At 48.1% G+C, this 12,114-nt stretch overlaps 1 protein-coding gene across 10 annotated transcripts in view; it reads left to right on the plus strand.

Annotated features, from left to right (window-relative positions):
* The window catches only part of HIPK2 (homeodomain interacting protein kinase 2), a 142,421-nt gene that overhangs the window by 107,648 nt on the left and 22,659 nt on the right, over positions 1 to 12,114 (plus strand). For 7 of the 10 annotated variants that reach the window (XR_010373776.1, XM_064456687.1, XM_064456697.1 and 4 more), the window contains 5 exons: positions 1,574 to 1,695; positions 2,830 to 2,994; positions 6,248 to 6,390; positions 6,758 to 6,937; positions 9,606 to 9,887. Coding sequence is in view for 9 of the 10 variants with exons in the window: in XM_064456687.1 (XP_064312757.1) it covers positions 1,574 to 1,695; positions 2,830 to 2,994; positions 6,248 to 6,390; positions 6,758 to 6,937; positions 9,606 to 9,887 (892 nt within the window). In the remaining variant the exon portion in view is untranslated. The remainder of the gene's footprint in view (positions 1 to 1,573; positions 1,696 to 2,829; positions 2,995 to 6,247; positions 6,391 to 6,757; positions 6,938 to 9,605; positions 9,888 to 12,114) is intronic. The other 3 variants (XM_064456731.1, XM_064456746.1, XM_064456737.1) reach the window with 1 other exon arrangement.

Here is a 12,114-nt window from a genome sequence, read left to right on the forward strand (position 1 = left end):
AGCCTTGCCAAATCTTGTCCAGTCGCTGCTCTCTCCCCACTGCTGTTTCATCTAGCTTTTGGTGGAAACAAGCTTCCTTAGTGCAGAGAACATTTACAGGCCAGCAGTTTTTCTACCATAAGAGCAATGAGATTGTTGCAGATGGAGACCTTTGCAGCAGCGGAAGATCTTGCAGGCACCTCCAACATCATGGGCTGGAGGTGGCTGGTCTAAAACAATGGGGCAGGCACCGAGAAGGGGTTGGGGAGAATAAATGATATTTGTCATTCTTTGCCATGAACAGAGTTTAAGGCTTTTCTGCCTCACTTCGGTAAACTTGAAAACTTGCCCCCACAACAATGATAAATCAGTACGTAAATAATGGGTTCATCACTTCTCAGAGATTCAGTTGTTAAAAGGAGGACTCAGGAGCTTAATGCAACAGGGAGTGCCGTGTTGGTGGAGATGAGGGTTTGCCCCCATAACAGATGCTCATGACCATTTGTCAGTACAATTCCTTCAGCTCCAGCCCTGCTGCAAACAGCTCTGCCTGTGTATACCAGTGGCAGGCACCATTGTCAGATAACTTGGGTGATGATCAGGTTTAGCCACTTGTCCTTCTCTTGACTTTACATGCTGTAGTAATTTGGAAAAACTAGCCAGGTATCTGTAGGAAGTGGACTAAACAGACCTTGGTTCAGCTGGTGCAACTTCATTTCTACAAGCCTGTCTGTGCAGCAGTCTCTAGGCACTTGTTAAATGTTCTGCAAGATTATCAAAGCTGTTTTGAACTAAGGGAGTTTAGCTAGACCTCTTCTACATAGTTAAAATGCATCTCAAGGGTTTGACTTCAGAAGCGTATTGCTAGAATATATAAGCTAACATCTTCCGCTGGCGGTCTTGAGAAAGCTCTAAAGCAGAGGAGGTAGCACAGGCTGTGTCATGCACTAAGGTGGTGGAGAAGAAAGTTTCTTCCAGTTCATTTAGGCTAATGTGTGGCTGAGTCAGCAATGGTTGGAGTTTGGGGTATGCTAGATTATATGGTCAAATCAGAGCCTTTTAAATATGAGTCCTGAGAAGCTGTGCAAGAGAAAATCACCTGTTCCCGTCAAAGCTGAGTGAGTGCACATTTCTGGATTCCCATCCCACTGTCCCGCTTGGGTCACAAGAGAGCATTCCCACATAGCAATGTGTTTTGGCTGGCAAGAACCATTTTCTGTTGTCAAACCAGAGAACATGGGGGAAGAGAAGCCATTCCCTCCCCTCTCTTCCTTTTCTCCCTGTGTACATTGTATTGTGATGTTTCCCGTGGATTCAAAGTACCCTGAAAATAGGAATTCAGTTAATCACTTTATGCCTTTGAAAATGTCTTTTCTGCACCCTTATGCATGTATTGTGTTTATCAACATTTGATGTACAAATTTGGGCTGGAGTGGAATATGGGGGACTCCGAGAGCGCAATTTTTCCAGAGGGACTGAACACTGCAATTTAAGTGGACATTAATGAGTGCCCTTAGGCACCTCTGAAAACCAGACCCCATTCCTAGCAATGCTGTTGATGGCTAATGCTGTACCTTCTGTGCTGCTGGAACAGGGTTACAAGCCTCCCCTTCGAAGCATGCTGGGTATTCAGTTCGGATGGAGAACGCCGTTCCCATTGTCACTCAGGCTCCTGGAGCCCAGCCTCTTCAGATCCAGCCAGGACTCCTTGCACAGGTAAGGAGCAATGAAGAGAGTGAGCTCAGCAGGTATTTGTTGCGTTGTTTAGCTCTTGGAGGCTGAGGAGAGTAGCTTTCTGTGAGGGCCTTCTGTGGTGCAGTTCAGAAGCTTGGGCAGCCATATAAGGGTCTCCAGCTTTCTCTGAAAAGTCCAAAACTCCCCCAGTACATTGTTCAGCTCAAAGGCTATGTCAGAGTTGCAAAAGTCTCTGGAGAAACCTTCTTTCCATTTGCTTCTCCGCTGAAATCAGTGGGAAGCTGCAGGGGAAGCTGTGTCAGGCTTCTGCTGAGGAGGAACCAGTAATAACCTTCCTGTATCCTCCTAAACTCGCAGTCTCAGTGGTAGTTTGTGGCCAGGAGTTGCACTGGTGAGTTGCATGTTGCCGATAAATATCTTCCATGCTTTAAGTTTGCACCCTTCTGTTTTATGAGATGCCACTCTGCTCTTAAGTTATGCCTCTACATCTTAAGAGATGTAGGGGGCAGAGGCAAGGGCCCCACAGCCAAGGAGCTCTCCTTGTCAGCAGCATTTGTTGGCACAATTGTCCGAAATACCCTCACAGGAAAAGCATGGTTCCCCCCAGGAAAAAATTCCAAACAGGAATGGGTACCACCGATCACGTGCACATCCTCAAGGGGAACCACAGCTCCTCAAAAAGGAGGAGCAGTTCATGCCTCCTTATGCTGGCTTCAGTGAATCTGCCCCTACTGGTTTTCAGCTGGTGCCATTGTACCTCTGCCAATATCGACCATGCTTCAGGCAGAGAAAAAAAAAAGTGCCTAGTAAACTTAGTATTGTGCAGCCTGGAAAAGATGACCTACAAGTCAAAAATGCCTGCCTCTGAGTCAGAGTTGGTTAATCTGCCATGCTTTCATTAATGCCAGTGCATTCCTACACAGGCAGGTGCCAGCAGACTTCAGGGTTTATGCCTGTGTATTGCATTGCCAGGGTAAAACTGTTAGTGCAATGGCCTTTCTTTACCAGCTGCCAGTTGCGCTCTTCTGGTAAAGGCATATCAAAACACAACTTGTAGCCTATATGATTTTCATTAGCTAACGTACCCTGCCCCTTCCCGATAGCAGAGTCTTTGCTAGAGGGCTGTCTGAAACATCAAACCTATCTCTGTTGCAGCCTGTCATTACAACCTACGTGGGCCGGCGCTGTTGTTTGGTAGGAAAGGAGAGCCTAAGAGGCAGGGGAAACAAAAACAATGGCAAAGCGAGAAGCAGTCTGCAGGCACGGTTGCAGGCACGTATTGCTTGTGCAAGAAGTCAGCCAAGGCAGTGGGTGAAGGAGGTGAGAGAGCTTTGCACGGTCCGCCATTCTGACGGGCCTCCTGAGGTGTGCTGTTATATGGGGCTCCAAGGGGTGAGGATCAGGTCTGAAGCGTCCCAAAGGCAGCAAGATCCTGAAAGATCTTGAGACCTCCAGTCCCTTCTTTATTCTCAAGGTGGCCTTGTCAGGGTCACAACGCAGTCTGTGGGAGGGAGGGAGTGTTCAGAAGAACCTTTGCTACCAATTTCTGTGCTGCCCCCTCTACATGAACTCCCATTTCATGGACTGCCTGTGTTATACTTTCTACTGAAGTTTTATTCGCTGTCACTTCCACAGGGGAATTTAAGCTGTTTCTGAGAAACTCGCCTCACTTGCATAGATTTTTGATTTAATAAAAGAGAGGCAGTCTGCCTGTTGATATATCTGTCTCATGCGATGAGAAATGCTAGCTGCTGCTCTGATGGTAAGGCTCTCTGATTGATGCCGGTGGCATCTGGTGTCCGCGGGCCTCACTCAGTTCGGGCTGAGCAGCTGGTCTGATAAACAAATATCTCCCAATTCCAGTTTCCTGAATGGAAAAACACAGCTTCTTTGTAATGTATTGTAGTCACATCTGATCTCTGAGCGGCTGCGTGTGTCTCTTTCAGCAGAGAGCCATTCCTCTCATGCACAGCTGCTTATCTAATGCTCTTCAGACCAGACCATGCAATTGCTCCAACTACTACTGTCCCCTGCAGAGAGCGTAGTGCCTCCGGAGCCCAATTCTGTCTTTTCACCCACCTTATTTATCCCCCTGATTAGGCATGATGCCACTCCTTGTGCTCCCAGCACTGTGTAGTGCCATCAAGCTTTCTCCCCTGCCCAGCACACTGCACAGGTCGCTGTGCCTGCCCACATCAGGATGGCTGTGGCTGGCAAAGCCTTACTGCGTCCCAGCACAGCCGCCACCCAGCTCTCCCTGTGCATTTTGTATGAGACCAGCAGTCCTGGAGGAGGGATGAGGAAAGTAGCTCCAGGAGCTGCTGGGACTCAGGGCAGAGGCAGTGATGGATTTTGAGCATCATCTCTGGCAGCTGTGTGTCTGCAGCCCATGGTGTGGAGCTAGACAGAGCAAGCAGCCTGCAAGATGCAGAGCCAGTGGTGAAAGTAACTTATTTGTAACTTCTCTGGGTCTATTTTCACCCTCTCAAGCAAGTGTAGTCCACATACTGTATGCACAGAGACCAGTGAAAGGAGGCTGATCCTGTCTTTACTAATAGCTCTTTGCAGCTTCAGATCTCAGAAGAGACAAAGCTGTACAGTTTTCTGGCAGGCTTCCATGATGTGACCCAGAACTATCCCCTGTCCTTGAATAATGCCCTGAATTCTTGATTTTCTCTCTTTTTAACTCCTTCCCAAAAACACTTCCTCCCATGGAGGTCCTGCCACCGGTGTTCAGAGCAAACATGCTTATTCCATTAGTCGTTCTTGCTCTACGTCTGAAGCGGGAACTCCGTCGCACTGGGGGACACACGACCTCCTGAGCACCGGGGCCAGTGTGGTGCTCCACCACGGCGGCACAATTTTGTAGGAATGCAATAACTGAGAACAGTCTGTGGCTGCCGGCACAAGCCTCCCGTGTGTAAGCACGGTGCAGTGTGCTAGTGGATCAGCCTAGACAAGTCTTATCTGCAGATTAAATGATTCAGTGGTCCTTACTAATAAGTGAGGAATTTGTGCCTGGACCCTGACACTGCATCTAAATTTATGCCCTGCAGTTGGGAAAGGAGCTTAGATTTGTTCAGTTCTCTTCCTGAAAAGGGAGGAAGCAGTTTTCTCTGCAAGTAAATCCAGAGTAGTTTAGCCTCCTCTTTTGAATCAAAGCTGGGAAGAAAAGGGAAAAAAAGAAAAGAAAAAAAAAGGCGTTCTTCCTCCCTGATCTCTTTTGTGTCTTTGCCTCCTCCTCCTACCTGCTCCGAGCAGCACCAGCCCATGGTTGTGGCCCCTTAGATGAAGAGCTCTCTGACTATCCACCCTTTGCAGATGTTGCTGAGAGGCCTCACCATAGCAGCCTTTTCATCTAACTCAGCAACGTGGAAAATTATAAGACAGTCAAACTTTGGGGCAGAACAGGGAAAAGGGGTTTTTCTTTTTGCGGGGGTGGAGGGGGAGTTACTGGGGGATAGGAGGGGATTATGGCGTTAGTTAACAGGATTCTTGTGAGAATGGAGATGGGGGAAAATGCATGCATGGAAGAAGTCTCCCCTCTTTATAATTTAGCCTCCTTAGAGATGTGAGATAACACAATACAGGTCTAGTGTAGTGGTGCTGTTTGGGACTAAGGAGGGCTGTAGCCGGTACCTCTGCATTCCCCAGCCCGGGCAGTGAGAAGCTGCTGGAGCTGCCTTCAGGCAACACATAGCAAAGAAAGTTTCCCAAGTCAAAAAACCAATGATTTGACTCGTGTGTGGAACCACCGGAGCAGGACGACCTGAGTCATGCCTGTGGCAGCGCAGCTGGAGGGATGGTTGCATAGCAGAGTGATGGCTCAACTCACAGGGCAGATTTCCACCCCAGCAAAGGGGGCACACACTCAGAAAAAGCCAGAGAGCACATGGAGAAGACAGGCACATGATGTGTAGGCGTGCATGGCTCCGCTCTGCTTTGGCCAGGTGGCTCCTGGTGAGCTGGAAGCAGGCGACTGAGCTCCTTGGCCCATGCAGTAAGGTGTTCTTCCTGAGGAGCACTTCGTGACCAATGCATATTCCCTTTTGGTATCCCCAAATTCACCTTTTTTTCCCACCTCACAAAAGCCTTTCACCCCCTGTTCTCTTTTCTCATCCTTGAGAAGTTCATTCTTCTTTTTAGTTCCTTTAAGTTCTTGAAGTCCTTTAGGTCTTGTTGGGGTGGGAAGGAAAATTGGCTGCAGGAGGGGGAAAATAATAATGGGACCATAGTGCCGAGCTGATCTGGAGAGTCAAAATTAAAAGGTGCTAAAGAGTTTTTGATGTTTGGGTTGAAATCCTGACCACTTTTGATCCATCCCATTCCCAGTTTAGCCTAAAACACAGCTGCCACTTTGAGTGGCAGGGATTTTTTTTTCCCCTCCTTTATGCTGTCTATATTGATAACCTCTACTGCGGTTTCCTAACAGTATTTGTCATCTATGACTGAAAAGTGGTAAGATGTAGGTAGTATGACCATGATCATTATTAGGAGCCCCAGCTGAGCATGGACTCACTCATGCTCAGTGTATGATGGCTCTTGTTAAGAAATGGTTTTCTCTGTCCGACAGCAAGCGTGGCCCAGTGGCACTCAGCAGATCCTGCTCCCTCCCGCCTGGCAGCAGCTCACTGGGGTGGCCACCCACACTTCTGTCCAACATGCGACCGTCATCCCGGAGTCCATGGCAGGCACCCAACCGCTGGCAGACTGGAGGTAAACTGGAGGCGCTTGGAGGCTCCCTGAAGTACCCACCAGTGCTGGAGGAGGCGTGAGAAGAGCTGGGGCAGGAGGGATGGGGTCCCGTGACTGTGGAGCAGAGGGAGAAGGGCAGGAGGCTGCGGCCTGCAGTGCCCTCAGGAGCCTTGGGGGTTCTCTGTTCCCTGTCCGTGAAGTGGAGTGTCATGCCCATGCTGCTCCCTTCAGTCACTTCCCTGGGGGAAACGCTCCTTCCTGGGTGGACTGGGAGCCCAACAGGCCATGGAGGAGGGTGCCTTGGTGAAGGTGGTGGGAGTCTATGAAAGAGCCTGCTGCAGAGCCGCCGGTTGCATTTTAAACATGTGCCTGTCTCCCCCCTTTGCAGGAACACCCATGCTCACGGCAGCCATTATAACCCGATCATGCAGCAGCCCACGCTGTTAGCTAGCCATGTGACTCTCCCCGCCGCCCAGCCCGTCAACGTGGGTGTTGCTCACGTCATGCGCCAGCCACCCGCCGCCACCACCTCCACCAGGAAGAGTAAGCAGCACCAGTCGGCGACCCGGTGAGTATGCACGGCTCCCGGCGCTGGCGCTGGTCGTGGCGTCGGTGAGGCAGGGGTCTGTACCTGGGTTGCTCTGAACGCAGGCCTGCAATGCGAGCGTGCTGACGAGGGTGGTGTTCACTGACAGCTGTGGGGCAAAATAAAATGTGTTCCATGGCCCGCGAGTGATTAGATCAGGCTTTTTGTGACTGGACTCTTTGCTGCTTCACCTCCTCTGTACCCAGGTCAGGAGAGCAGGGGTTAAGAGAGGTAGTCGGGTGCATTTTATACCCAGTGAGCATAATTTTGTGCAGGAGTTAGTGGCTGGAGGGGATGCAGGATGGGAGACTGAGGACCCGTTCATACAGCTTATTACGCTGCTGTGATTACCTGAGGCCTCGTAGTCGCTTAAATTAAAAATGTAACTCTATTCTCAGGTCAGCATGGTGCAATGCCCAGTTGCTACACCTTTCTTCCCACATCATCTCAAAGAAGCACTCCTGAGGTGCAGTGTCTGCATTTCCACAGGGTGGTGCACCTCCAGGGGACCGCATCTTCAGGAACATATGCCTGATGGGCGCATACAAGATCTGCCCTTTCAAAAGCAATGGGATGATAACCAATCTTCTGAGCTTTAATGCCATGTAGAGTGGAGGACTGGGATGGCTTTAGGCCTCCTTCAAGCTCTCTTAGCTCCTAACATAGGTGGTTGGCCCCTATCTTCAACAGTGCATACTAGCAACAGATACTCACGCTGGCCTTTTTATAATCATGGCAGTATAAAATAGTGAGCATTTTATAAGGACATCTCATACAGGGACAGTCCTTAGACAACTAAATCTTTCAAATCTTAGTAGGACCATTTAGCTCTGCAAGGAGGAGACTGGATTTTGGTTCATACTATGTTACGTGGCACAACTCAAACGACAGGATGCATGCAGTGCCTGTCACAGCCCTGTAATCTTGCCTAGTGGGCAAGGCTGTTTAAGATGTATGTGCAGCTGTTCTGAGAAAGTCCTCTGGGCTGTTAAACTAGCACATTTCTTTAAAAAAAACAGAACAGGACCGTGCAGGGGAGAGAACCAAAATGGGTCACCACTTGAGCAGTGGCAAAAACAGAGGAGCTTGTGGTTTTCTTCGGTCACTAGACTGGGGCCAGAGGACCTCTGAGTTCACAACCAATTTGACTCTAGTTAAGAGGCCACTATTTAAATCCTTCCCATTTATGTGCTCTCTGATGTTGCATTTACTTTGGGTGGGCTCCAGCTGTCTTAGTCCTTCCCTAATGTAGAGCAGAGGCAGCTACGTCCCCAGCAAGCCAGCAAAAGAGAGCACCTGTTGCAACCAGTGTGCCTGTGTAGGGCCCCCCCCCGCTTTCCCTATCCAGGGGCAGGGTGGCAGTGTCCAGGAGGAATTGGACACTTTCAGAGAAATGGGTTTCTACAGCTTCATTAATTGTTATGCTTTTGTAGCCAAATGAGGAACACACTCCTTTGGAGAGGAGGGTACTCCACGCTGCTCATTGGTATTCAAAAAGCACTGCAAATGCTACTGTGCAGCCATTTGTTATGCAAAAGACCCTGTGTAAGTTGGTGTAGTGCGATACCTCCATAATGACTTCCTTTTGATGGATGCCACCTATTCCTTTTGTTAGCTTTCTGCCCCAGCTGAACATGCAGCCCAGGCCCCACTGTAGAACAAAACCAGAACTTTGTTTGCTTCCTTTTGAAACCTGCAAATGTTCTGCAATAGGCAGAATAAATAAAAGTTTTTTTTTAAAAAAAAAAAAAAGGAAAGAAAATGTGGGAAATGAGTGAAATGGGCTTTAGTCAGTGTGCTTTGGTAAATATTTCCATCTGCAGACCTGTGCTGCACTGTTTGGTGGACAGGTTCTGTGTTCAGATCCCTGATCCAAGCGGGCCCTTTCCAACTGTCAGGCAGGGAAGCTGAAGTAGGAAGACTGAGAAAAAAACAGGACTTGAGAATGTTTTTCCACTGCATGATAAAATGGTTGTTCTTTTATTTGTGATTTTTATATGCTGTATCTGCTGCCTCACATGGGAATGAAACGGAACTGAGTATAAGTCCTCTCGTCTGTGTGCTCTCATCCATGGGACTCCGCTATCCTAGGGGATGAAGCATTGGGCAGGAAACGTTCACTGAAAAGATTCTTAACAGAAAATCAAATCTTCAACTGAGAAAAGCAGTTTTCCTGCTAAATTATTGTTGTTTTCCACAACAAATTCTAATTTTACCTTTTGCTTTTTCTGGCCAAAAAATATCTGGTCATGATGCATCCATGCAGGATACAGGAGAAAGAGATTATCATTCAGGTTCTTCTTCCTTCTGCCACAGCCATACTGTGCCTGCCTGTGTTTTGTATGTCTCGGCTGTGTGACTAGCCTCTACCTCCCGGCTCAAACTCCTGGGAGGCAGCATTTCTCATCTGGAAATTCCTAGGGAAAATAAAATTGAATTTTTTACTAAAAGAAACTACTTTTCAGCCAATTATATTAATAAGTCATGTGAGGCACTCTGTCCTTTGAAGAGGTGACTACACCAACTTTGCAGTTTTCCTAGACACCATAAATCAGTGCCACTAAACCAGAGGCCAGGAATCAAAAGCCATGGCGAGGGGCAACTTAAGGAAACCGAGTTTTAACCAGTTAACAACCTTTCCCATTTCCAGAAATGCATCCACCTATGAAGTGTCATCCTCTCAATCCATTGGCTCGCCTCAGCGGTCAAAACGAGTGAAGGAAAACACGCCTCCCCGCTGTGCCATGGTGCACAACAGCCCTGCCTGCAGCACCTCGGTCACATGCGGCTGGGGAGATGTGGCGACCAGCACCACGCGGGAGCGGCAGCGGCAGACGATAATCATTCCTGACACCCCTAGCCCCGCAGTGAGTGTCATCACTATCAGCAGCGACACAGATGAAGAGGAGGAGCAGAAGCATGCACCCACCAGGTGAGCTGCGTCTCTCTGCTCTTCTCTGTGTGCAGGAGAGAGAGACAGAGGCAGAGAAATTGCTGGAGCATCCCAGGAGTTGCTGTAGGGACCCAGGAGCTACAGCTGGGTCTCGGCACTCAGGTCATCTTTCTTTTGAGAGGAAGGATGACGGTGAGGCTAAAATACTAGCTGGGGACTCCACAGACTTAGATGATGTTCCCTACCATGCTGTACATTTGCTATGTGACCTTGGAGAAGTGTAGTACGCTCTCTGTGCCATAGTCTCATCTGTAAGAGGAAATAATAGTTTTTCTCTATCTCACAAGACTGTTGAAAGGAGACTTCAGAGATCTTTTGGTGATAAGCGTCTTTAGGTCAAATAGCTGTTTAAAACAAAGACAAAAAGAAGGTTTTGGAAGTAAGATAGCTTAAAATTGCCTTTTTCTCTTTCTAAGTGATCAAGGCATCTGTAAAGAGCACTAAATGACACCTTCCATATGTGCTATTTTCCATAAAAAGGTCCTGAAAAACAGTCAGTGGTTGCATCATAAACACTCAGTAGTGGTAAATACATTGCAAGAGGTTTGCTCAGTTCTGGTTGTGTTGCCAACACATCCTTGAACTATTATCTTAAGTGGTGGAAACTGATGGCTTTTTGACTGACTCTGCAGAGAGGCATAGATGAGGCTAAGACGACCGTGGTGACTGAGTTTGCTCCTCAGAGAATTAACTCACCTGAGTGAACAGTGTGTGTGGCCCAGGACAGCAGCCACTGCTGATCATCTACTGTGGATGAGAGGGGGCTTAATTTTCCAGGACTGTCTTTTCAGCACCTTTCATCAGTTGCAAGCACTCTAGGTTTCCCATCTGATGCCAGTCACAAGACATCACTCTGCTTTATAAGTTGTAGAGAAGTAGCCTTGCAAAAAGCGGAATAATTATACCATCTTCATGTTGGTAACTGAGCTAAGAATTGTTTAACCTTATCCTTCCAGTATTGTCAAGAGATAATTAGGGTTTTTTATTTAGTTAGGACACGCTCCATGGCAGATTTTCCTTTAATCACTGGAGATATCTATCTATATCTCTGCATCTCTGTGCTGTGGTGATAAGTGGAGCACTGCAAATGTGCACAGAACAGATGAGATGCATTTGGCCTCAAGGAGCTAAAAATCTGTAAAGAGGAGCCACATGATGCAGGGCTGCAATTTCAGCCTGCCTCCCGCCAGCCGCTGCCACTTCCCATTGCACTTCTTCCATCCAGTGAACTCCACCGGGCAGTGAGAGCTCAGTGCCTTTCACATTCAGGCTTGCCGTGAATGCAGTGATTATCGTGGGGAATTGATCACAGGACAGCATAACATATTCCGCTTTAAAGAAATAAATTTGCTACAGTATTCTTTACTTTGGTAGGAAGAAGAAAGTGTGTTTGCAGAAAATGTTGAACGAAGGTCAGTGTGGGAGTCACGTGGACTATAAATAAGGAGCTTCCACTTCCAGGGTTCTTGTGGGAATGGAAGGGCAAGACAAAAGAGATGCTAAAAACTAAGGTTGTGAGGTGGGGCAGCATGAAGAGAGCAGGTATCTCAAGGGTCATGGGAGCTATTTGCAAGCATGTTTACCCATGGTGCTGAGCCCAGGCTTTGGGAAATTATGTGCAAATACTTATACTTACTGCCTGGATATCAACTTGGGTCCAGAGCAGGGTGGAGGGAAGAGCTGGGATCCTGCAGCCACTTCAGCTAATGGTTGTCTCCTCTGCTTCAACTTTGCTGCCATCTGACCAGTTTCTTCACTCGGCACCTTTCCAGGGAGACAAACAGAACAAAGTTCTGGAAAATGTCTGGAAATTGAGTTGGGAGTTTGGGGTATTTAAATACTCGGGCAAGGTCTGCCGAGGGGTTAGGAAAGTAGTCCCAGGAGCCAGGCTTATATAAACAAACTGGCTTTGATATAACTAAAGCATATTCAGGACACGTTCCTGCCTGGGATCAGATCCCTGGCTACTTTTTGTACCCATATGGCATATCTATACAGAGTGCCAGGGTGACAGCATTCCTGGAAGGCCAAAGCTTAACAGCTAGATTTAATTTCTGAGCCATGTAGAGACATTTTGCGTGGACGCGGGCTGTTCTCGAGCACCTTTTGGAATTCCAGAGTGAGTTAAATTACCTGTGCAGATGTAACCAGAGCAGGTGGAGAATTAGGGGCAGGGGCACAGGTGGAAAAACAGCGTGTCCAGAAT

The sequence above is a fragment of the Phalacrocorax carbo genome, chromosome 1 (genome assembly GCF_963921805.1).
Source record: "Phalacrocorax carbo chromosome 1, bPhaCar2.1, whole genome shotgun sequence".
Classification (NCBI taxonomy): domain Eukaryota; kingdom Metazoa; phylum Chordata; class Aves; order Suliformes; family Phalacrocoracidae; genus Phalacrocorax; species Phalacrocorax carbo.